Here is a 26,851-nt window from a genome sequence, read left to right as displayed (position 1 = left end):
AAATAGGTTTTCTCTAAGGTCTGCCTGTATTTAGCTCTATATATCTTCTTATCATCTTCGACTGTCTCATTATTCTTAATGAAGAAAAGCTTCCCCATAGCATGAGGCTGCAGCACCGTGTATCAGGAGGTCATGGTGGGATGAGCAGTGTGTAGTTTGTGGTATAGTTTATTTTCAGATGCTGGATTAAACGATGCACAGTGAGATTTTTAAAGCTTGGAATATTGTTTGATAACCTAAACCTGCTTAAAACTTTCCCACAACTTTCTACCTGACCTGGAAACTGTGTTCTTTGGTCTTCATGATGCTGTTTGTTCACTAATGTTCTTTAACAAACATCTGTAACAGAACAGCAGTATTCATACTGAGATTAATTTAGACACAAGTAAAATCTAATTTCTAATTAGGCAATTAACTGAACTGAGTATTTAGGGGTGTCAGAGTAAAACAGGCTGAATACAAGTTCAAGGAATATTATAACACATTATCTAAGAACTGTCGAACAGGATTTACTAATTAGATAAAGAGTACTTTCTAAGTCTTCAAGGAAAACCTTCACAACTATTAGGTGCTCAAGATTTAGTGCATGTTGCCTTTAATACGGGATACGCGCTGTCAATCATGCCTGTCACGCCGATCAGACCACGCCCCCTGCTGGAGTCCAAAATAATTACGTCACCCCAGTTACTAACCCGATGCAGAGGAAAAATCCAGCCTGGTTAAAGTGATGCTCAGCTCTTCCCCGCACCACCATTCCTCCGCATCTTTTCTCCACCTTGATTGAATCATATCGTCCTTCGTCCACGTCCTCTTTGTCTCACAGAGCTTCAAGAGCCGTGCACAATGCGCGTTCTCGCCGTGCTTGTGCAGGAATGCGGTGCTGATCATGACTATTCTGACAAATGTTGCATAGTATTTATGTATCGTTTTAGTTTGGTTTTCTCAGATGAGCAGCGCTTGCTTAAAGGAACTTATCTACTAAAATCAAATTTCAAAATGGCTTACTATGAAAAACATTGTTAGTCAAACCTTGAAAAAAAGGGTGCACACTACTATTTTTCTTTAATCAGTCAGCTGTTGGGCTGGTGGCGAAGAGTCATTATTGCGCAGGAATATAGGAGATACTCCATGCAGAAATGTTGGGAGATGTTTCTTATTCACATGAAGGAGAAAAACTTGACACAGGTGTCAGGCTGCTGCAGAGTGACTGAGCAATGCCATGTTAACATGTCGAAGTACTGGTTTGTGTCTATATGCAGACAATCTGCAAACTCACAGAGTAGCTTTATTAAACTGACAAACGTTTTCCACCTGGATTTTTACAAACTCTCAGGTGAGCAAAAGCTGTGCTGTAAAAGTCCATATTTAACCAATGCACTGTTATCAGAGTTGATCTTGTTGCCCTATCCAGCTTCCCGTTAACTCTGATCAGCTCCCCTGTCCCTGCAGAAGAAAAGCGTCTGCACAGCATGATGCTGCCATCACCATATTTTACCAAGGGGATGGTGTGTCCAGGAAGAAATGCAGTTTAAATGTTCTGTGATGCATTTTGCATGTAGGCCAATACATTTTCATTTAAAAGAGGGCTTCTTATAGCTTTATTTCGGTATTGGGTCTCTTCTTGCCACTCTTTCACAATAATTCTATATGTGAAGTGCCCAACTAATAGTGGTCATGTCAATAGATTCTCCCACCTGAGCAGTGGATCTCTAAAGCTCCTCTGGGGTACTATAGGCCCTCCGTAACTAAACTCTCCACAACCCTATACCTGATCTGTCTGCTGTGTTTCTTAGCTTTTATAATGCTAATATATATTTGTAACATATTTGTTCAGAATGTTATTTAATGAACCTTAGGCCTCTACAGAACAGCTGTATTTATACTGAGATTAGATGGAAAACACTAATTAAGCAACTTTTGAAGGCAACTGCTTGCATTGGAATTTATTTAGAGGTTTCAAAGTAAAAGAAGTGGAATACAAATGCAAATTTGTACAAATTTACTTGTGAAGAATTTTACTTGTAAAAAATTTATTACTTTGTATCAATGACTCCTTAATGCATGAATACTATTGCAGGGCGCTGCAGTTTGTGGTGTCTAACAAATCAAAGGAACCTGATTATATTCGATGAAACAAAAAAAATAATCCAATGAAAATGAAATTAAAACCTCCTCCAGTTTAAAACCACTCAAAGGAGAAATAATGCAACAAAAACGTGACTGAACAGCTATCAGGACACAAACTGACATTAGTATAGAGTGTAGTTTAGTAATAAGACAAGATGATATTTTCCTGGTGGGAATCTGTAAGCCACAGAGGATATGTGGATGGAGACAATGAGCACTCCTGTAAAACCAGGAGGGATCATCCATTTAAGACAATTGCAAAGCATGGTGTCAATCTCCCCTCTGAACAGTGTAATGATCTAATTGGATTAAAAGAATCCACTGCAGAGGACATGATGGATTTTATTTAAACTGAAAGATATGATGGGGGATAGACTCAGAGCCTCACATGTGATTCAAGCACCCTTAAAAAAGACTTGTATCTGTGCACACCCACAGCATCCTTTGAATCTAATTGGATCATATATACTGACTGGTATGTTGGTGCTTGTTGCATGACTCTGGCTGGTTGGCCAGTTTGCTCTGTTCTTATATAAGGCTCTTAGTCTAAATGGAGTAGATGTTATCAAAGCTCGCTGGGCCAGGCTGGAGTGGTGCACTAGGATGACCTCATCCTGGGATGGACAATAACAGCTGAGAAACGTCGTTGATCTCTGCTGCCACCTGTGGGCAATTAAATAAACTAAAAACAACTACTGTCCAATAATTGGGATAGAATGATAAAAAAAGAAACAGAGAACAAGTTTTTTTTATTTTTCATTCGCAAATATTGGACATTTATGGTATCGTTAATCAAAACAATATTTTTTTATATGAAAATAGAGTAACAATTAAATATAAAAATTAAAATGTGGTGGATAAAATACAGTTTGGCATTAATTCATTTTTGAATTATTTGAAATAATAAAGCTATTATAAATGGTAACAAAGGGTTAACCACATTGAGATATTGGTCTTTCTGTTGGGTTAACCTGTCTAGGATCTCTCCCAGTACTCTAACTTCCTTCTACGATGTCTGTTTACAACAAATCCAAACTGATCTTAGAAGTTAAAAGACGTATTGCTGTCTGTCTTGTTGTGTGTCTAGTCTTGCACAGTCTCAATAAAAGTAACAGGTTATAAAATATGAATCAAATGATAATATTTTTCCTTGTACAAATATATTAACACATTTCTGTAGTTAGATTTAGATTTGGTTCTGCAGCTTGTTTAAAAGCTTTGGAGTTTGCAGTTAGTATTTGGCATTTCATGAATAATTCAAGTAAAACCAACACTTCCAACTGTAGCAACGTGCATTGTTGGTACAGCAATATAAGGTGTAGGTGCATTCATTCTGATAAGTTCAATTAAAACCACTAAGTTCAGATTCTTTACCTTAAATACAGTGTCAAACCCTATTGAACCTTTTTTTTTATTTTCTAATATAACAACCACAAACTTCAATTTATTTTACTGGGGTATATGTGATAGACAAATACAAAGTAGAGCATAAGTGGAAGGAAAAATTATATATAGGTTTAATTGTTTTTCTAAATAAAAATCTGAAATGTGTGGCCTGCATTTGTATGCGGTCCCTAACAAGTCAAAATGATCAAAGCGCTGTAGGACTACAAGAAAGCATATGACTTCACCTTTGCAAATTCTTTCGAGTGAAAAATCAGCTTTAAAGAGAGCATTTATGGGCCCAGCTAAATACTGAACAATCCTGGAAGAAACCCAGTTAAAAAAGCTCAGTCAAAGTCCAGATTTTTATCCAATTGAGAAACTGTGTAAATTCTTCAAAAATGGATGTCCACAGACTCTTTCTGTCTCACCTGAGTGAGTTTAAGTGATTTTGCAAAAATACAAGGCAAAGATTGAGTCGCTAGGTATGCAAGATATGTGACTAAAACTCAGTTGTTGCTGCAGTAAATAGTGGTTCTACAAACAGTGGTTGTCAGTGGTTCTCATGTTTTTCAGTTTTTTGCTTGTGAAATAAATTGTTGAAAACTATGCTTTATTTCTCTTTTACTTCACTATCCTGCACTACTTTGTTCATCCATCACATACAATACTAAGAAAATACCATGAACTCTGTGGTTGTAATGTGACAAAATGTGAAGAATCTTCACGGTGCATGAATACTTCGACAGGCCTCTCTATTTAATCGCCTCATTACATAAGAAGGTAAAGTTTATTATCTTAAGCAAAAATCTGATTCAATCAGATTTAAAAGACCTAGTTCAAAATATTTTAACATTCAACCACTAGAGGACACTAACCACCTGCAGAGGGAGGATGTTTTGTCCCCTTCTCACTGTGGTATACACTCCCTAAAAGCTGTCAATCTTTTAAATCACCAGTCCACGAGGGGGAGAGAGCAGTCCTTACAGGACATATTCAACTCACATGAAACATGAGGAGACATCAGATGAAATGGGAAAACAGTTTGGTTTTGTTACACTGTTTTGGAGCAAAGTGCCATTTACTTTACAACAGGACCAGTGCCCTGCATGTTTTAGTTGCGTCCCTGCTTCCACACACTGTAGCTGATTTAAATGACTGAATTACCTCCTCAACATGACATCAACTCCTGCACGACCTGCTAATTTGCCTCTTTATTTGATTTAGGTGTGCTGAACCAGGGAGAACATCTAAAATATGTAGGACATCAGCCCTTGAGGACTGACTTTGGACACCAGTACTTTAAAACATTTTTATTCGGTTGCCTGAATTAAGAAATATTTTTTCTTTGAGAAGTGAGGCTGGTTAGCGAAGCATTTTGCTATTTGGAGGTAGTTTTTTTTTCAAAGCTATCAGCTAGAGAGGTTAGCTGTTCAGGTGTCTACTTCTGTAACGGCGACCTCCCTCCACCCAGTAAGTCTCAGTTTGCATCTCCCTGAGCCGAGAGACGGTCCTTTGGAAGGCAAAGATCTCCTCCTCAGCTGTGAACAGAGTGAGCCTCACTGCTGCCTCCTAAAAAAAGGAGAACATGACAGTTAGCAGCTCATACACTAACAGTATGTCCAGTCAAATTAAAAAATATTAGATAAAAGCTGTGAGCTTTTAATCAACAGATTATCTATCTACACATCTGTCCAGAAATGTGAATACATGTAAGTGCTGCAGGTGAGATCTTACGTCAGTGAGGCCCAGGTCATCTAGCAGCTGTCGATCTCTCTCATCTTCTCCTCCAGTATGGACGAAGAGCCGGTCTAATGGAGCCGCCGCCAGAAGCACCACTCTCACCTGGGTAAAAAACAGAAAAGAGGTATTAGGTTTAATAAATGTGACTTCTTATGACATTGACTAATGTTTTTATCTGTTACGTTAAAAGTAAGACGGAGCAGAAGTACTCATTCACTGCTTGCTTAAAACTACAGTTTTTAAATTTTTTGACCAAGTCAAGGTGTTTTGAACCACCCTGCTCTGAACAAAGTGTATACTGATGTTTGTTTTATTCCTTCTTTGCTAAAAAAAAAAAAAGAAAAAAAAAAATCAATACTGGATAAGAAATGACATTAATGTTTCCCAGATGTAGAACAGTAAGGACTTGCTATTTGTCTTACTATGTATAGCTACAAATAATAATGGTTTTTAAATGTTAACAGCTTCAGATTTAACATATTAAACTCTTGAACGACATAAAGAAAAATATTGTGTTCTATAAAGAAAAATATTGTGTTCTACAAATTATGATTTTTGTCATAAAATGTAAGCAAAAAAAATCCCTCTATATCTGTAAGATTATGTCTGGTAGACAAAACACAGAGACACGAGACAGCAAAAGGTGTCTGCAAAAACATCAGAATATGTTTCACAAGATGCTCTGCTTGGTTTGTTTTAGAAGTGTAGAAGTGACAGGAATGTGTTTATGGTAAATGGGCTGCACTTGTATAGCGCTTTATCAAGTCCCCAGAGATTCCAAAACGCTTTACACTACAGTCATCGACCCATTCATACACGCATTCACACACTGACATTGTAGCCACAGCTGCCCTGGGGCAGACGGACAGAAGTGAGGCTGCAGGCAAGGCGGATGAAGTGTCTTGCCCAAGGACACAATGGGTGAGACAGGCAGAGCGGGGGTTCAATCGAGATGAGCAGACGAATGAACCCACAGCATCCTGTCATTTCATATTTTGCTCTCAGACGTACATATAGCCGAGTCAACAGCACACAAGTTTTTATTTTACATGATCATCTAATGCGGTTAAACAGAATCAAGATTATGAAAGAAGAGCACCAAGTTAAGATACAGTTTACGAGACCAAAGAAAATGTCAGAAACCTAGAGTTCATTCAACCCCCATTGCAAAATACTGTATGCACAGTAGCAGCTGTTTGCTGTAAGAAAACATAACAAGAACAATTTAAATACCACAGCACAACTAATATTACAAGTGGTTTCTTCAAATTAATTGCAAAATGCCACTTTAATGGCTACTGCAGTCTTGAAATTATTCAACTTCTATTCAAACCAGTCATGATAAACATCTTTAGTACTTCTTCTGAGTATTTGACCTTCTGTAATTGTGATGCTTAGCCAGACGCCAGCTTCTGACAGCATTCCAGAGAAATCTCAGCCCACTCCCCGTGGGCAATTATTCGGATTAAAAATTTGGGGTTTTCTTGGTGCAACTAGCTTTTTCAAATCTCACTAGAGATTTTCAGGCGACGTTGGTGGTCACTCTGCTGTCTTCCTGGATTTCTTCTGAACTTTGCTCAACTTTAAGGTATGCTTGGAATCATTGTGATTTTGGAGGATCTATGATGAAGCTTCAGCTTCTTTACAGATGGCATCACATTTTCTCATTGCATATCCTCATACTTGATAGACAGAGAGGATGCTCTTTTCACAGCATGCTTCATTCTCCCTACTCCAATCATATTGGTAATCCAGAGACCCAAAACGTTTCCTTGTTTTGATCATTCCACATAACAGAATCCCAAAACCATTGTGACTTATTTATATACCCAGGAGCAAACCGGAGCTGACTTTACTTGTGAATTCGAATCAGTATTGGTGTATGTCTTGAAGTTCAGGCCTGGAGCGCTTCAGCTTTTAGTATAGGTCTTACTGTAGAATTTGAAACCACATTCAGGTCCTTTGATACCTTTTAAAATCAATTTTTAATTTTTAATTTTTTTAGTTTACAATGTTTAGGAGGTTGGATGAGAGCATGAATTATTTTTGTTTAACCTGTGTGAACAGAATTTGGAAGTAAGTAATTCTTCCTAAGAGCTGCAGGAGAAAAAAGGCTGCTCTGCCATAATGTATCCGAATAAATCTGTTCCTTAATGCAGCATGCAGAAAACTAAGGGGGGAACCAGACAGCACAAATAAAGCAGAAAAGGACTTATTTCCACTACAGATTTTGTGTTGAAAGTACACAGAATGCTCTATCTTGTTACCACATGCTTATCTCTAGTATAAAAAACTTTTGTCTTCTCAATGCTATACGATCTTTGGAAATAATCTTAATGCAACACTATTTCTCCAAATATCATTATTCAAAATCAATGAGAAATTACTTGACCTGGGCATTGATTCTCTTATACTCACTTTTTATCTAAAGTTTATACCTTGCGGTCATAGAAGATATCTATGAGGGTAGTGAAGCGCCTGGCCTGGTCTTTCAGAGTCAGCGTCAGTATGGGAACATGGCGGATGAATACTGTGTCAAAAGTTTGTGCTATCTCCAGGTAATCACTGGCACCCATTGGCTGGAAAAGAGGTGACAATTAAACATACTTCAAAGCAGTGGCCAAACATGTTTACTGCTAAGTTAGCTGTTTACTCTGCATAATCATGCTGAGAGGAGAAAAAAAGAGACAATCTTACAACAAGAACATCTTGTGCAAAACAGAAAACGCTGATGTTAACGTCCTTGGGGGGCCTGCCATTCAATTTAATTGCTCTTAAAATTAATGAGGACATGGCAACAAATGTCAGAGGAAGCCTTGAAGCTTCGATGCCTTCGAAAACTCTCTACTCCCCATCAGGGTTTAGACTTTACAAAGACACTGCAGATTACTGCTGCAAAAGGCTATAAAAGACTCAGCTAATCATAAATTCATGAATAGACTTGCTTTTTGACATTGAGCAGACAAATAGGACCTATATTAAAAAAAAAAAAGAAGCTTTGGACAATACCAATGCACAGGGGGAAAGAAAAAGGGCCTAGAGATAAGAATGACAAGTGAAGGGCTTTGATCCCAGCAATTTTTATTAGAGAGGAGTAGATTTGGAGTCTGAGGTCAGCAATATGCGACACAATGGCTAATAATCTATAAACCGTTTTAGTTGAAACAATATGCTTAAAACTGAAAAACTAGTAATCACACTTGCTGCTTCCATTAGTATAAAGAGGGAAATTAGCAGTCTGATGCTGCTCATTAAATGTAAGGAATGATGGGAATCAATTATTGCTGCCCATCAATTCATGAAGGATCGTGAAGCCATGTTCAAAGCATATAAAGTCCATCACTCTACAGAGACAAAGCTTATTCACAAATGAAAACAAATGCAGACCCATCTCTTACAGAGACAATAACTCAAATAAGTTTTCAACTATTTCAGACTACTCTTTCAACTGGAGCAAATCAAAGGCCCTTCTCTTCCAATATTCATCTCCCTCCAACCAGTCATTAATAGACTGGAAACATCAAGTACCTAGGCATCAACATTTCTAACAGGCTGAATGAGCTCACACAATTAAATTATATCCCATTAGTCAAATTAATAGAAGACAATCTCACATGTTGGAGAACTCTCCCCTTCTTACTAATGGTAAGAGTGTCTGCAAGCAAAATGATAGTCCTCCCTAAAGTAAACTATATCTTCTCTATAATCTCAGTTAAACCACCCCAGACTTGGTTGAAAGCTTATATTCTATCATATTAAAGTTTTTATGGGCATCTAAACCTCCACACCTAAGTTTAAAAACTTTACAAAAGGCTAAAGGTTTAGTAGGATTAAAACTCCCAAATTTGTTCAAATATTTCCTAGCACACGGACTACAGAATATCTTTAAATGGATTTGGAAAAACTGGATTTGGCTGTGTGGTGGCGCAGTTGGTAGCACTGTTGCTTAGCAGCAAGAAGGTTCTGGATTCAACTCCCGGCCGGGGGTCTTCCTGCATGGAGTTTGCATGTTTTCCCGTGCATGCGTGGGTTCTCTCCCGATACTCTGGCTACCTCCCACAGTCCAAAAACATGAATGCTAGGTTAATTTATCTTTCTAAATTAGCGAGTGTGTGAATGGTTGTATGCCTCTGTGTTGCCCTGTGATGGATTGGTGACCTGTCCAGGGTCTACCCTGCTTTTTGCCCAAAAACTGCTGGAGATACCCCATGACCCACTATGGAATAAGCGGTATAGAAGATGAATGAAAAGGATTTGGAAAAATCCCTCTGTCTACGGATAGAAATTGAACCAACGCTATGTAAGGAAATTTGTATGTCAGATATTCCACTTATTAGCCCTTCAATTAAGGACAGCTGTTTTTAAAGCATCAATCAGTACATCTCTGATAGCCTGGTGGGACTATCTCAAAATGAATAAGTCTTCATTTCTACCATGCAGACGAACACCCATTTGGAACAACCCAGACATCCTGCAAAATAAAAGGGCTCTTAACTTTTCAACATGGAACAGTAAAGGAATAAATTATTTAGAGGACATTTTTTAAGGAAAGACTTGATACCCTTCAATGTTTAAGAAGATTCATATGGCACTGATAACAATAAACTCTTTTAATATCACCAACTAAAATCTATTATTCTGTCCAAATTAAAGATTAAAGAGATAAACCTAGAACTTCCTCCAGTAACTACTAGCTTCCTTAAGCTTCAACCCCAAAACTTACCCTCAAAAACTTTTCAAAAAATTTCAGAAGTAGATTTAAGAATTTCATTTCCTATCAGTAAATGGGACATTGATTTATCTACTGGTACTGATATTGGCTCAAACGCTTTTAGAATGACCAAAAATGCCAACCATGAGCTGATAAAATGCAAAATTCTTCAAACAATGCACTACACAGGAAAAAACACAAAAATCTACAATAGAATAGCTAAAAAGGACCAGGTTGGCCCAGTCAATGAGCCAGGCCCGGTAATGAGCCATTCATTTGATTCTGGTGTGTTGAGCCAAGAAGGCATTTAAAGTTAAATGTCAATGGCTCTTGAGGACTGGAGTTGGAGACGCCTGCTACACTGCGATGTGAAAAACTGATATTATATATTATTACAAGGAAGTAAGTCATTACGTATACTGATATTTTAACACTTGCGGACTTCTACTTTTTAAACACTGTCCTATAGAGCCAGAAGAAGACATTTGTTGTTTTACATACAAATCATCTTTAGGCAATACTCACTTTACCACACAACTCATGGAAAGTACAATCAGCGATGGAGCCACAGGTCTTCTCTAGTGTCACATCTCTGCCTAGCACAGTGAGCAAATGGGGACCTGTAACTAGAGAAACCAAAGCACAGTAATAACTGACCTCAACACAATCAGTTATTTTCTATTGCAACACAGTTAAATTAAAGTAACAGGACAGATTAAAACACTGTACACATGGTTATAAACCATTTCTTTTTTACCTTTTCAATAGCTTTTTTTCATTCATTTTTATTGTAAAATTGTCAGGTGCGGTGTAGCGAAAACCCCAGAATGCAGACGAGCAGGAAGCATAGTAGCGAGGTAAAACAAAAGATTTAATAACTGAAAATCACTTCAGCAGGCTTGGCATAAAAAGGACTTGACATGAAACGAGATAACAGAGTGAAGTGATCCGTAATGTTTCCGCGAGGAATGAACAGAATGAAGGTGTATAAATGGAGCATGGTACAGGTGAAAAACCAATCTGATTAACATGGTACAGGTGGACCGAATGAAGCTAATTGCAAACAGATATGGCTGTAGCAAAACATAAATTCAATGATACAAACTAATCGGGAAAACATAATGTACAGAACATGAACTAGAACACAAGAAACTAAATCACAGCCAGGAAAATAATAAATAGAAACAAGATCTAAAACATAAACTGGAAATAAGCATAACTAGAACCCAAACAAATACCCAAACACCCTCAAATCATGACAAAAATACTACTTTAGTGTGCAAAAAAAAAAACATAAACCCTAAATGCCTAACTCTTTACTATGAACCTCTTTCAAAAATGTTGTGTATTTTTGAGCTGAAAGACCTTTAACCTAGGTAAACTGTTCATTATGAAAGAAAAAATGAAAATATTAGCCGAACACTTGCCTAAGGTCACCCATAGAGGGCAGAAAAATTTGGCTTTTTGTGTGAGATGAAATGAAGGTGTTTAGCAGAAAACATAATTTTCTGTGGTTTCTTTATATTTAGAGACTCCATTATTACTTATTGCTAATTTTTTTAAATGAATGCCTGCTAATGCAAACACACAGCATGTTGTAGCTGCATCTGGAGCAGCAGTAGTATTGACAGCATGCTCCTAAACTCTGTTCTTACAACTAAAAATCTAACAGGAATGGGCTGAAAATGATTATTGTCATTCGTTGTTTCTTATAATCTGACTGGACGAAGCAATTGTAAACAAATTTACTCGATAATAAAGCCGTTAGCCAGCTAGTTTAGCAGAACTGCTTATTTTCCTCCCAATATGGCTCCGTGTCACTAAAACCTTTTCCTTTCCTACTTAATGTTCGTTTTGAGGATAACATGATATCCTGTTTAGAACTGGAAGTACGTTTGTAGCATATTTTTCTGCTTAACATAAATCTGTTTGGCATCTTTGAGGTAGAACTGGACTAGACACTTGCAGCAGAGGGGAGCTGCTTCTGTATCAGTAGAAGTGACACCCACTAGTTTATTGTTCTTTAACGTTCCCACAAAACTCAACAGCACAACAGTTTGCAATATTTCCAACAAAACAAACAAGCAAACTAAAAAAAAACATGTTTGTTGAGGACAGTTTTAAAAAAAAATTACATCTCCCTGCAAGAAAGAAAAGTTTTGTTTTCCTTCAATGTCATTTTCCATATATGGCAAGGATGAGCATTTTTATCATCTGGCTTAAAACACAAATGAAAAATGTCTTTTTGACCTACTTATCTTTGTCCAAAGTCATGCTTGATGTGTGTTCCTTTTACATTTCCCTGCATTTATATGTTTTGTGGAGAGAAACAAATATCTGGGAGAGGAATATTTAAACATTATTGAGTTAATTCACAATAACTGAGATTTGAGGAGAAGAAAATGTAGAAATGTCTTTTTTAATACCAAACCCAGTGAAAAAGTAGACAGAGTTAAACTTCCTTACCAGTCTTTTGTCTTAATGCCAGCTCCTCAAACAGTGCATCCAGGTAAGCCTCTCCTCTAGGCTCCCCTGTGCTGCACACCAAACACACACAGAGCAAAACCAGAGGGGAAACAATTGAATTTAAAATTAATAACGCTAAAGTGGCTACATCAAACGCTTACAGCAAGCAGAGCATTGGTGTTGAGTACTTAGCTTTTCACTCCATCGGCAGAAAAAATGAGGATGTTAGGTTCTAAACATGAGCGCCAGGCTGTGAATGCTTGTTAAAATGAAACCGTGGAGGGTGTATGTGTGTTTGTTTGTGTTTTAACTTCAGACAAAAGGGTGTGATGCTCTCTATTTACATGCATTGAATGGCCCAAACTTGTTGGGTGGTGTGTGTGTGTTTGTGTGCATGCTCCTAACAGCGGATATGTAATGAGGAAAATAAAAAAGTAGCTTTTAAAGCACTGCCATTTTCTCATGTTCTATTGATTCCTTTCATTCTTTTCATGGCTCTTTCAAGGTAATGCAGGTCTTTATAAACCTCCCTCTCTGCTTCTGCCCATTTATGCATCTGTTTGCCTTTTCTTTCAATCATTACAAAAAAAAAAAATGTAACCACATCATGTGTGCAAACATTTCCTGTGCATGAATGTTTATGTGCAGGTTACTGTCGACTCGTTATTGAACCTGTACATCATCTCTGAACTGAGCTGGACTGCTAACAGAAGGGAGAATGATGCAGCGTGTGAGTCTTACAGGTAGTAGAGTTTTCCGGCTGCAGGCCTGTCCAGCCTCCTGTAATCAATCCCAGAGTCCAGACAGACAGTGTGGCAGTGTTCCTACAGAAAAACACAGGAAAACATTTTCTTAATTGTACTCATCAATGGGGTTTGCAATAAAATGTCACAAAAACCTAAAGATTTTAGAATCCACAAGAAAAATAAGAGAGAACTGGGGAAGCTCTCATTTGTATTAAAAAACTAAAAGTAAATCTGAGTAAAGAATTTGTTTTAATTATGGCCTTAATAAGAATAGTGAAGGTAGCAAAAGAAAAAAACATTTTTAGACAGAAATGAAAATAGAAATTCATAAGAATAAAAACGATCTAATCTTTCTCTAAATCTCCAAAAAAAGCAAGAAAACTGTTGCATTTATTATGATTACTTGGGTGTGCATGACAGGCTGACAGACCAAACACAAAAACTAACCAAAATTAAAAGAAATTTGGAGGCCTATGTTGTAAAATACGAATTAATTTTGTTAGTCTTCTGCTTTTAAGTTTCTTTCTGCCTTAAATGTTATGTTATATTATTTTCCAAAATGTTGCAAAAGTTATTTTCAAAGGAAGAGAAAAAGAAATTCAGAGCAGATAGGTAGTATTGATGCGACATGAGGGCCTGGACAACACTGAGGTCTGTGACATGAAGCAATAAATAACTGACACATCTGGCATAAAATTCAGTTTTAAAAAATTATTCAACAGCAATAAACATGCAGAAAATGCAGATTCTTTGTAAGATGTAATGTCTTAGGTTGGCATTAAGGAAACTTAGTCATGACCGAGTTTGTGTGAAGAATTTAATAATAATGCTGTTACTGAGAACTAAATAGATTCAGTTTTACAATATTTGTGGCTACAATGTTGTGCAGTTGTAACATTTTTGCAGTAGATAAAAAAAAAACATTCTTAACACTTTTCTTGTTTATCTGTACTGTAAAATGTGCGAGCTTTGATTCAGTGCTTTCTAAGGTAATGAAGAGCAAATGCTGTGTGAACATATAAAAATGACAGGACGATGGAGGCGACAGGGTGACATGGACCCATTTACTCTCTCTTTATGGTTTATTGAGCCGAACTATTGTTCTGCAGCACTCCAGCTGAGGTAAACCTAAGAAACTTTTTGAAATGGTGTAAAACGTCAACAGGATTCATGTCAGGGAGTGCAGCGCAAACTATAATCATCATCGCCACTATTCTATCAAAGAAAAGAGAGGAATTGCATATCATTCCGGGCAAGCCATCAACGGCTGACTGAGTATCCTGCGACAGCTCCATTAAATTATAAAATCAGTGAATTTCTGCCACTGGCCTCCTTAAGCTGCAGGATAATTAGTAATCATCACAAAGCATGGGGATGGAAATACTCTATTCTTCTCCGCTGTCAACTTTTTATCTCTGTGTCCGCTCACACAAACGGGGTTCCCACTCTGAGCCAATTGGCTGAATCAGGCTTAATAACAACCTGACAAACTCACCCTCCCTCGCGCACAAAAGGGAGGTGTCATTTCATCAACCTTCGGTGACCCCACCAACCGGTAAATAGTCGCTCCGAACAGCAAAAAAAGAAAACTTGTCACAATTGCCGCCACATCATTAGAATCTCAGTTCGGCTTTTCTCCTGCCATCTTCCCCCCCCCCCAGCCTCCCCTTTGTGAACCGTGTCTACCTACAGTGAAACGGCTGACGGAAGTATAAATAAGAGAAGGGGAAAGAAGAAGGAGGAATGGAAACACAATCAGAGATGATGATTCCATCGGTTATTTATAATCAGATGAGGCTGAAGCCTTGCGGGTCATTACTTGATTATCCATCTTAAGGGGATTGTCAAGATCCCACTTCTTCAAGATTTCGTCCGCCTACACATTGTGGTCTTTCACCACCTCCCCCCTCCGAACACCACCATCACCACCACCTTTCATCATCCTCCTCTGACAGTCAGATTTCACTTGGAGTCTACTTTGCAACTTACAGTCTGTCTGTCTGTCTTTCTGTCTGTCTGATTCCTAAATCCTACACAGACCAGACACAACAGGTTTAAGCATTTTTTTTAAACACGTTGGTCAATGATGAGAAAACAACATTTATACATTTGGTTAATAATTTTGTGTTTTGACCAAACAAATGCAATAGCAACACTTTGTGCTCTGACGTCACTGCGCACTGAGTGTTAAGATAGTTTATGAGCTAATTCACCAGTTTGTACTGCATTATTGCCCACATGTTACCATTTCATCCAAACCTACTTATGAGGAGTAATTAATACATTGGTAGTTATTGTGACTAATTTAAAATCAAACTATTTGTTGATGTCACTTTTAATTGCAATGTTACAACATTAAAAAGTTGATATTATGGTAATTATCTACATGTAACTCAAAAGCATTGTTGCTAACAAACACAGATAAACATATAAACACATAGCATTTGAATAACATGAACTGACTTTGATCAAATAAAAAAAAAAAACTGAAAAGTTACAATCAGTCTTAAGCAGAAAGTTTCAGAACTTCTTGCACGAAAGTCCAGATTCTGTATGTAGGATGTGCATGTGTTGGGGAGGTCTTTGCTCGGCTCACAATAATGGTTCACTGTTACAAGAAGTCTTTGCAATGCGAAAGGTAGGGTAGTGAAGTATTGGTTAAAATATTGCTAGTTAGCAGATACAAGATTCTACTGTTTAAAAATTCAGCTTCTTCAAGGAACTCAATGGTTTTTGTCCATTATTTGCAAGTTGACAGAATAAAATCTGTTACTGTCACGGTGTGACATTTTGGACTTTGGTTTTGGTGTCTTGTGAGGGTTTATTTTGTCTAGATGTTTCTATTCTGGTTTTTGCATCATGTTTATTTGTTTCTTTTCCTCCCTCTATCATCTCCTTGGTTGTAGTGTTCCTCTAACTCTTTGTGCCTTTTGTTGTTGTTTTCTTATTATTTTTTGTATTGTTATTATTATTCGCCCTTGGATTCTTATTTAGTATCTCTGTGTTTAGTTATGGTTTGGTATTTGTTCTTATTCCAGCTTTAGTTATTGTTTACGTTTGTTTATTTTGTAATTTAGATTCTTATGGGCTCTTGTTTATTTCTTAGGTTATTGTGTTTGTTTCTATGTTTCCCTCTAGTTTCTCTGTTTACTTTAGATCAGTTATTCTAGTTCTTTATTTCCTCCTCTGCTTTATGCTCTTGCTTAGTTTGTGTTTTCTGTTTGTTTATTCCTTTCACTCTTCCTCAGTCTTTGTATTTGTTTCACCTGTCCCTTCTGCTTCCCTGCCTCCTAGTCACACCTGTTCTCAGTTCCCTTGATTACCTGCCTTTGTCTTTCTCCAGTATATTAGTTGGTTTGGTGTCTCTGTTCATCGCTGGTTCCTCCCGTTCTCTATCCACATATTTGTGCTGAATTTTTCCATGTTCCTGCAGAACCATTCTTGTACGTTTTTGCATCTGGACCTTTGTATCTGCAGTGCCTTGACTGGTTTCTTTGGAAAATCTCTGGAAATAAAGCTGAAGACCTTTTACAACATGTTGCTGCCCAGCTCTTGTCTGCACTTTGGTCTGACTCAAAACCACATCCTGACAGTTACTCTACCAAAGTCTGCTGTCCTCTCTGATTTGACCAGTGTTTTTCCCTCAAAGTGTTCTGAAAAGATTTTATCAAACTAAAGAGTTGCTGCAAAGTCAGAAACTCAATGCAACCATCTGGGCTTTCTTAGATAACTTTTTTTTTCAAACTGGCAATAAATTATTAGCTTAATTTGACTTTACTGGATTAAAATTAACATTTACTTAGACTGTATATAATTAGACCTGAATGACCAGCACCTTTTTGGTGTAATTCTCAAATGAAGCTTCAGTGAATTGTTTTTCCTCTTATGAGCTGTCTATTCACTCACATGGTTTGTGAGACAGTAACCATATTGGGCAAAACAACATTTAGCGAATCTGACTAACTTTGTGACTTTCAACTTGAATGAGCTCAATTGAAGCATAATGACATCCTCAGATCTGAGGTCCGAAACAAATTGAAATCATGTTGGTGAAGAGAAACATATGAAGACATCCACATGCATGTCTGCAAAATCAGAATGATTTGCATATTTATTTATTTTGGGACTTTGGATTTAAATAACCTAACGACTGTGAGTTGACGGACATTAATTGTGTACCAGTGGTGTAAAAAGTTTCACCACTCTGACAGCGGACACGTGAAACAGACTATTAAAGAAGTCATCCAAACACATGTAGCTCTGATCGAGTCATTGTCAGAGCTGTCCGCCGCTCTAACAGGACAGCCGTTTAGCATAAAAACAGAGTGGCTTCTCTTTCTTTTATTAGTTCTCCTTCCCTGGGTGACATATCTCTCTCAATCCTTCAATCCCCAAAAAGTTGCTTTTGAGTTTTTCAAAGAACGCGGTGCCATTGAGCTGCAACAAAAGCCAAGGATAGCTGACTATTGGGCCCTGATGAGGTCCACTCCCTCATTACCCAGCAGCAGAAAACATTTGATGCTTTTTCTTTTTTTTGTCTGGACTGGAGAATTGACCAGGCCTCAAAGAAATGCAGGGTGGGAAGGCTGAAAAAGAGATGAAGGGGGGTGGAGGTGGCAAGAGAGATGAGGGGAAAAGGTTGTAGTCCATTCAGCTGTGTGTGTCTTACAGCCTTCTGTGGAGGGGGACAGAAGAAAAATGGGAGGGGGTAGGGACAGAGGGGTCGAGAGACAGAGAGACGGGGAGAAAAGAGAGAAAGCTTAAAACACTGCCTTTATGCTGGCAAGTTCTGTACGACTCTTCTGACATCAAAGTGCTTTCACTAACTGGGGAGCTGCTGTGTGTGTGAGTGGACAAGCTGGGGTGTATCTGGTGATTTTATTCATTCCTCGGCAGTCTGGGAGGGGGTACGTGACAATGTGAACACCCTAATTACACCAAATGATCTGTTCCCTTAAAGTGTGACTGCCTTCGGAAGGCGACGGATTGTTCAGCTGGGCCGTTCTCACAACCTCCCCTTGCCTCGGTTGCTCCTCTTGAGGAAACATCCTTTGAGTTTTAGGCCTCATGTTTTGTGATCTGGGACCCCCCTGGACTCTACCGCCCTCAACCCCTCTTAAGTTCTGTTGGCCCAAAACTGAACCAAACCAAAACGCCAGGATGGGTTGTGGTTCCTGCACCTGGCCAAGATAGGCTTGACATGTTTAACAGCAGCCAGCAAGAACCTAACAAACTGGATTTTATTTTTATGTATTCCACCTGTTCTGTTCTTTAAATTACAGCAGACCTTCAAAGATCAGGAATCAGTTCTTTTTCTCAATGACATCAAAGTAATTTGATTTGTCAGATTGATTTGAGTTGTTTTTTATCACAACATGCAATAATGAGTTACAGCTTAGGGTGATGGGAAGGAGGACTTTTAACCTGAAAGACATGGAGCTCATTGCACAAGCATTGTCAAAAATGACTAATGGAAACCTGCATAAAGCTGGACCGCAATTACAAGAAGTGCTGTAATGCCAATAAAGGTTTTCCCCATTAATTATGAAGAAGAGTAAAAATAAAATAATTTTAAAACTAAATCTACCAAATGTATGAATAATTTTGGCCTTAAGTGTTTGTAAAAACTATTTGCATAAATCCATGTTTTACTGCAGTAGCATGAAGTTCTCTAAGAGGAAGCTATAAAGTTGGGTTCTCGTCCAGTGTTATTAGAGTTTAAATGTTTTAAACTTTAAAGTCATTGCTCTGACCATAGATATCAGCAGGTTTAGATAAGGGTTTTAATAGACAATTCCTTTAAAAACTTTTGAAAATTAATACACATCTGTTTTTTTTAATATTATGTTCTACTCTTTCCCGTTTGGGTTGGGGTTGCTGCTGCTGCCGGGATTGAGGCAGTGGGTTGCTATGCTCTCTTGTCTGGCCTGTTGCCCCTCCTGGCTGGTGTGGGCGTGTCGGGGCAGGGTTCCTAGGCAGCTTGGGGCCTAATCTGTCTCCCGCTGGGGTGCATCCCCATAGTGGCAGGCCATGAGGGGGATAGAATAGGGTCTCAGGTCAGGAGGGTGGTTAAGGAATTTGGGTTATGCCAGGGTGAACACTGGGGGTTTGGAGGCTGGATGTGCCTGCTTGGGTCTGCGAGGTTCCTGGGGTCCTGACTGATCTGGTGGTGTCTTGGTGCTGGGCTTGCTTTGCTTGGCTGGCCAAGCTTTTGACCGGACTGCCCCCACCTAGGGGGCGTGACTGCTCTTTGGGGTTTCCACCCTGGCGTCAATGGGGATCTCTGAAGGGTGCCTGGCCTCAGTCGGGGCTGTACTGGAGTGGGACAAAAGGAAGCCAGTTGGGGACCTGGCCCCCTCTTATCAGGGTGTTGTTTGTGTGGGTGCTCGGGCCATGTCCTGGAGTGGTGGACTCCTTTCGGGTGGCCCATGTCTGCCGGTGATGTGTCAGGTTTGTCATTGAGCTCTTATGGCTCCCAAACGGCTCTTAAGAATTTTATCGCTTGTAAATACTTATGTAAATATACACACAAAATCAATTGTTAATTTGAAATGCAGCAAGACCAAAACGCAAGGAGACAAAGTCTAATTTTCGGTGTGAGCCCAGTGTTTCATAAACCACGCAACCACCAGTTCGTAATTATATCAACATTAAACACCACCCTATGCAACAACAGACCTCATTAATTTTAACAGAAGCTTTGCTCATGGTGTTTCAGCGTTGGCCACACTCATTGCCTAATAGTCAGTCAATGTGTATAACTGCCAACCCTCCACGCCTGTCCTAGTGCAGACAGAGATGAGGACACACATATTGACCAATCACGTGTGCTTTGAAGAGAATAAAGTGAGAGAAGCAGAGAAGCGAAAAGAAACTGCTTCCAATCAGGAGCTGGCTCCTGTCATTCACTTCAAAGAGCCGGTTATAAGAACTGTTTTGTTTGTGACCAAAACATCACTACTGACCAGAAAACTTCACTTTAACTTCGCTGAATTTTAACTTAATTATTTGAAACATTTCCATTGAAAGGTGGACTTGCTGGTGTGATCCATATTATGTTCCCGCTGTAGTATGACGCATGTGTACTTGAGTTTAGGGTCACAAAATGTTTGCTGGTTGTTCTTCAGGATTTTCTGGTAGAGAGCAGAATTCATGGTCTAGTTCCTGAAGCAGAAAACCAGCCACAGACCATCATGCTTTATCATTGGTATGATGTTATTTTTCTGAAATACTGTGTTATATTTACAAAGTTTTACACCAAGTGTAAAGTCTGAATTCTTTTTGGTCAGAAGTGGTTTTTACCATGTAATTGTCCCATGGATGAACACTGACTTTAACTAAGGCTTGTGTGGCCTGAAGTGCTTTAGATGTGATTCTGTTTCTTTTGTTACCTCGTGGGAGGGTAGTTGATGCGGTGCAGGAGTAATTTGCATGACCAATGTTCAAACCTTTCTCCATTTGTGGATAATGGCTCTTGCTGTGGTTCATGGAGTGCCTTAGAATGGCTTTATAACCCTTTCTATACTGTTATTTGACAGTATCTTGTCTCTGTTTTTTTAGATTGAGCCATAAATTGTTGTTTATTGAGATATTTTAGCCAACTTCAGGTTGTTGGACAGGTTCTATTTAAGTGATTTCTTGATGCTACAGGTCAGGCAGTCATCAGGCCTTCGTGTGACTAGTAACACTGAGCCAAAAATGTGCATAGTCACAATTATTGTTAAGAAGGGGTGCTGCACAACTTTTATTCTTAAAAAACTTAAATCATCATTATAATTAAGAAATCTGTAAAGGGGCAAATACTTCTTAAAAGCCTTGCAACCTAATAATCACCATCTCTTAGTGATCTGAATAGATGGTTATAAACAAAACTAAACAATTACAGAAAAATATAAGCTAATTTTCCTGATCTGCTGCCTGCTGAAAACAATTAAAAACTGAAAAATTAACTTAATGCTTGGGCTGCATGGATTTTTGTCAAAACAGCAAAGTGGAAACATTTAGGAGAATTTATAGGCCAAATGAGACAGGTTTTATTTGTGGATACACACATTGAAGAATTGGACTCCGCCCCAAAAAACAAAGATGTTTCTCACAATATGTCCATGTCACAGACTAATAAGATAAGTCTATGCAGAAAGACGTTGCCTTCATACATTTACAGAACAAATAAAAGGGTGAATATTTCCAACTTGCATGATTTAGCACACGCTTTGAAAAGCTTCTCATAGGGATGCTGCCTTGAGCTATAATGACCCACTGTGTCCATAATGGCATAAGGTTTCAATAATCAAAAAGATTGTGTGCTTGATCACATCTTACACACAAAAGTCAAACCAAACTGTCATAATTGAAAATTAACTGCAATTTGAGACCCAGATTTAATTCCTTATGAGTTCAAAGGGAAGAAAATCAATTGGTCTCTTACTGATTGATCAGATTTCAAAGAACAAAAATATAAAAGTAATCAGTTTCGCCCCTGAGGCAAACTCTAATCTCCGACCTTAAACATTCTGCAAGATAACTACTGTTTATCAAATATCGAACTTGGCTTTATTTGAACTCATGGGCCTGTCTGCTCTTTCTCACCAAGGTCTTCGTGGGAGTACCACATCACTCCCATTCTTCCATTAGTCTTTCTCTGTCATTCTGTTTTTTTATTTATATATATATTCAATCATCACTAACTGCACAGCACATTGCAATTATTAACAATGCCACGCACAAATAATGGAGAAGGAGAGCGGCTCAAAAGAAGGGTTAATGAGAGCAGGAAACCCACAGATACTCTAAGTTGGCTCAGGGTTGTCGTTATGTTTTTCCCTCTCCCTTCGGTAGCTTTGAGCATGGCTGTAATCGAACAAGCGGAGGGGAGAATAAAGTCACTATTCTGCTACCAAAATGCAGAGACCTGACCTTGGGTGAGTAAAGCCTGCGAGTGGAATGGGATGGTGATGGAATAAAGAGAAATGGGTGAGAGACTGGATGGGTGATGAAAAGTGAAGTGGAGAGGGAGGACGGCTTATGAGAGAGAGAGAGGAAAAAAAAAGGTGTCTTAGTTACAATACTGTCAGTGTCCATTAAAGAAGAGCCCACAAACCCTGTATTTTACTTTAACCTGAACTTTGCCATGGCTACAAAGAAAAAGGGACGCCTGCAAAGATTTTCTAATGGTGCTGACAAGGGACTTAAAACCGTCTGTAAAGCCAGCGAAGGATGTTTCGAACAAACACAACTTCATACTATTCATCTTTGACAGGTTAAACTATTTAAATATTTTTGTGTCACTTTAGAATAAGGCAACTAGATGTGTCTGGAGGAAAGAAAGAGGGTCCTAAATAATCAAAAGTCAATGGTTGAATAAAGGCGTTGACTCAGGCGGAAGGAGTTGCTGGATTAACCTTTACCACCACGGCTCAGGTGATCAGGATCAGAGGTCAGAGGCTATTTTTCACGTCTTAGCGCCCCCATTCTCTCTTCCACTCGTTATAGAAATGATGCTGCAGCCCTCACACCCAATCGTGATCTGGAGATTCTGTTCCCTGTAAGCATTAATTCAATCTATTAAGGGTCAGCTAGTTAGCAATGTCACCTACAAAAGCACGCTTTAACTTTGCAGAGGAGGCCGCCAGAGAACAAAAAGAAAAAGAAAAAAAACCTGACCCCCCAAAACCAGATGGTTTGACAAAGAGGGAACATGGTACCCAGAAAGAAAGGAGGTAGTCCGCAGCAGGGAAGGACAACAGGCATTCAGGACTTTGATGAGGGTGGATTAGAGAGGGCAAGGGTGGTTTTAGGCGGGGAGCAGGGTAACTCCGAGACTTCCCGTGTTGAGTGTTTACATTTGTGTTTTAAGAGCAAGATTTTTTTATTGAATTGAATGAACGTTTGTGCGAAGCAGCTGATTACTTGACTGATGCTGATATATGAAACATCTGTGTTTAGGTGCTCACGTAGAGCTTTGTTACTACAACGTAGATGTTGTGAGACAATAATCCTGCTCGATATAAATGTGGTATCTTTAGAACTAATCCTTATTATTATTTTTATTACCAAGTATATTTTTCTAACATTATCTCAACATTTATTGGGACCCCAGGTGAAGATATGCAAAAATAAATTCATCTTTAACTGCGGTAGAAAAATCAAACATTTAAATGTAGTGGAGAAATAAGTACCAATAAATAAGAAATTTTTCTAAATAAAATTACTGGTGTTATATTTACTAGGAATTCCTGTAGAGTAAATGTACATGAGGCATTTTTGTAAATTACAATTTAATTTTTTAAGATGATTAGTGAATCGAGGAATTTGTAATTAGTAATCCAAGGCCTGTAGGCACTCTTCAAAACTGGAAAAGCTATTTAGGTAGAGCAGATGTGTGTTGGCGCATACGTTGTCACAGGAAATAGTAGCTGTTTTGGATAAAATCATTGGAGCCGATTTTTTTTAAATAAATGTAATAAAAATGTACAGTGGAAGCTTTAAATACAAACACATTCGAAGTTTTGCCTCATACAACCGCCACAAAATGTATATTCATGATGAGAATATGCTCACTGCTATATGATCTCCTTCTTCTTCATTGCTTTAGATGCTTCTTCTTTGCCTACCACACAAAGCAGCCAATGGTCGAGGTGCTCACCTCCAGAACCATCAAAGAGCTTTGAGAAAAGAGTGCAAAGTTTCTGTGTGCAAGATAACCAGAACAAAGCTGTTGTCTCACAGAGCATAATTCAATAACAATATACAATAACAATGTTTTGGGACATTTTTCCTGACACGAAGGCAGAAGCAAGTGCCTCAAGATTGATTCTTTTAAACTGCAAGACGTTATGTATAAGATGCCTGTATCCCCAATATCTGTGGGTGATTTAAAGGGTTTTTCATTAGTGCAGAATAGTCTAGATGGAGAACCTGCCATAATGAAATGTAAAAAAGTAAGATTCTTCTAGCAATATTATAATATAGAATTAATGACTATTAAGCTGAAAATTATGGATACAAGTCTTGTTAATGTGTTGGCAGAAATGTGGGTGAGGGGTTGGGAAATATTGTTTTGATTTTGATTTTTCTGATTGGGTAACCCAGTTCAAAATACAGATTTTCAAGATGCAAGTTGATTGTTTTGAATAGTTTTTTTGTATTGAGATGGACCACTGTATTTTCAAGTAATACTTCGGTAGCTGATTAGAGGTGTCCAGAAAGTTATAATTATTAATCCCTGTCAGCCTGTTTCTTTCTGGCAGAAATATGTCAGAGGTCAATTTATTTTAGCCAATCTTCAAAACAGGAAAGGCAAGAGAACATGTACATGTACTCAAGTACAGGCTGTTGTTTGTTGATGTCACAAGTCAGGAAATAACTACCCAAACATAGGTACTTACATAAGTTTCCCTACATCTACAGTCAGAGCTATAATAAAAAAGTTTAAAAGCTTGGAAATAAGGATGGATGAAGTTTATTTTGCCACCAGAAACAGAGAGGAGGAAGGGAGATAAAAAATCTCACTCTTGGAGAACTGAAGCAAAAAGTGGTATCTGGGGTTCACAGTGTCCCAGTACTAACTACGTTTTAAGAAACATACACATAAACCGACCCGCGGCTCCAGTGACGCATGCAGCTCTTCAGCCTCCTTTTTGTGGCTCCCTTGGCTTTGATAAAAGGGAAAAAAGAAAAAAAAAAGAAAAATATTGACATGAATACTAACCGTGAATACATAATAAAAACATATATAATTTAAAAGTTTATTAGCTGTGTTATCTCCAGACTATTTATCTTTGGTGGTAGAGAAAGCAATGGCTTTTTTGGTAATAAAGGTTGCCGAACCCTGATATAAACATACACATATTTACCAGGAGTGCCCAAAGCCTTAAGCCATCCCTATTTCTTTATATTTACCTTCCATGTAGGCAAACTTTCTAAATCATACTTCTGCAAATTATGACAATAGGCAGAAAGTACAAAGAGGACTGAAGGAAGAGTTTATTTGCTGCTTCAAATGCTGAACTTTAATGAAAAAAAAAAAAACATTAAGGAAGTAACTGTAAACAAGAAACATCATAAAATACGTGAGTGAGAGAAAACGATATTTTGAATTAGTGTCTTGCAATTTTTTTTCTAAACAATGGGAAGCACCATCGCAAGATTTTAAAGAGTTATGATTCTTTAACTAGGTCGGGTCCTCTTGAAAATCCCTGTATTCTTAATGATTATGAAACCCAAACTTTTTTATAGCCAAAAAAAAGACACACATCTGTTTACTTCCAAAAACATGCTTTATAGTCATTTACATGTTTCCAACAGCTTCAGAAGGTGAATGTTGATTCTCCTGCTGCCATGCGTCTCTGAAATGCGCTGTGAAATCAGGTGTGGACAGGAATTGCTAATTGCTAGCCTCATTCCCAATTGCTAGCCACCCTGCTCTTCAGTGTGGAACCCAATTACTGAGTCAGGAAGACTCCAAATTTATTTTCAACATCAGTGAAGATGGAATCGGTGGTAAGAAGATATTTAAAAGTAAGCTATAAGTCCGAGATTCATTGTTCTCACTTACGGACCAGGCAGGGAAACCAGAACTAGGCCAGGGCATAGGATGCATGACAAGGTACAACCAGGAACAAAGATAAGTACGACCAAGGACACAGCGGGGAACAAAGGCAACTAAGGAACTTACATACAAACAGGAAATGCAGGGAGAACCGATGAAAAACAAGACCAGATAATTAGGAGAAACAAGAAACAGGTGTGACCAAGCCTGCGGTAAACAGAAGGAAAGAAGGACCAGACCGGGTAAAATTAACATAAACACATACTCAAAAAGGTTGTCCCAAGCAGAGACAGAGTTCAGGCGGGCGGCAGGGTGGTCGTCCTGTGCAGACGCAGAGCCCAGCAGGACGACGGCGAGACCAGAAGCACCCCTGACCATGCCTGACAGGAGGCCAACGTCAGTGTGTAGAGGACTCTCGGAGCAGCCAATCAAGAGGTCGGTCACAAGGAAGCCGGCGGTGGAGCTTGTGAGACCCGGAACCACGGTGGACCCCTGGCGAATGGTGCAGAAACCGCTGGGACCCTGGCAAGCTGTGCCCTGGACATCTGCGGTGGAGCCGCTGAGACACAGCAGATTGAGGAAGAGCGTCCTCGCACCCCTCACGGACAGGAACAGGGAGTGGAAGCGGCCCGTCCTTGAACCCCTCTGGGACAGGAACCAGGAGTGGAGGCGGCTCATCCTCGAACCCCTCCGGGACCGGAGGGAGAGGTGGTTCGTCCTCGAACCCATCTTGAAAAGGCAGGGGAGGTGGTTCGTCCTCGAACCCCCCTGGAACTGGAAGAAGGAGTCCCCAAGCTCCTCCGGTGACGCTGTCTGCGGCGTAGCAAAGAAGCTGCTGGCCGCCTCCTGGAAGGGGAATCGCGAGCCTTGAACCCAGAATGGCGATCGCTGCTCCCTCGCCACTCGCTGCTCCTCCGCCACTTCAGCCTGGCGTGTGCAGCTTTCCGCAGCAAGCCAGAGATACTCCCACAGAGTGATCAACTCCTCTCCTTCTGCTTGGCCCATTTGGCTGTGTCCTAATGTCAAGATTGCGGTTTGTGGTAGGACCAAAGTGCACAGAAGGAGACGCCAGGAGTCAGATGACTAATGGTAAGTCCGAGATTAATTGTTCTCACTCACGAACCA

The 26,851-nt window shown here is 39.0% G+C and overlaps 1 protein-coding gene across 3 annotated transcripts in view; it reads right to left on the bottom strand.

The window, feature by feature from the left end:
- Positions 1-2,859: 2,859 nt before the first annotated feature.
- Positions 2,860-26,851, bottom strand: part of afg1lb (AFG1 like ATPase b) — a 47,763-nt gene continuing 23,771 nt past the window's right edge. For 2 of the 3 annotated variants that reach the window (XM_047388700.1, XM_047388701.1), the window contains exons 8-13: positions 13,172-13,254; positions 12,431-12,501; positions 10,490-10,590; positions 7,692-7,832; positions 5,248-5,355; positions 2,860-5,082 (exon numbers count right to left, since the gene is read on the bottom strand). In XM_047388700.1, coding sequence (XP_047244656.1) covers positions 4,936-5,082; positions 5,248-5,355; positions 7,692-7,832; positions 10,490-10,590; positions 12,431-12,501; positions 13,172-13,254 — 651 coding nt within the window. In that variant the 3' untranslated portion in view covers positions 2,860-4,935. The remainder of the gene's footprint in view (positions 5,083-5,247; positions 5,356-7,691; positions 7,833-10,489; positions 10,591-12,430; positions 12,502-13,171; positions 13,255-26,851) is intronic. The other variant, XM_047388702.1, reaches the window with a different exon arrangement.

Source organism: Girardinichthys multiradiatus, chromosome 15 (assembly GCF_021462225.1).
Source record: "Girardinichthys multiradiatus isolate DD_20200921_A chromosome 15, DD_fGirMul_XY1, whole genome shotgun sequence".
Lineage (NCBI taxonomy): Eukaryota > Metazoa > Chordata > Actinopteri > Cyprinodontiformes > Goodeidae > Girardinichthys > Girardinichthys multiradiatus.
The sequence above is the reverse complement of the archived record's forward strand: the minus strand, read 5'-3'. Positions and strand labels throughout refer to the sequence as shown.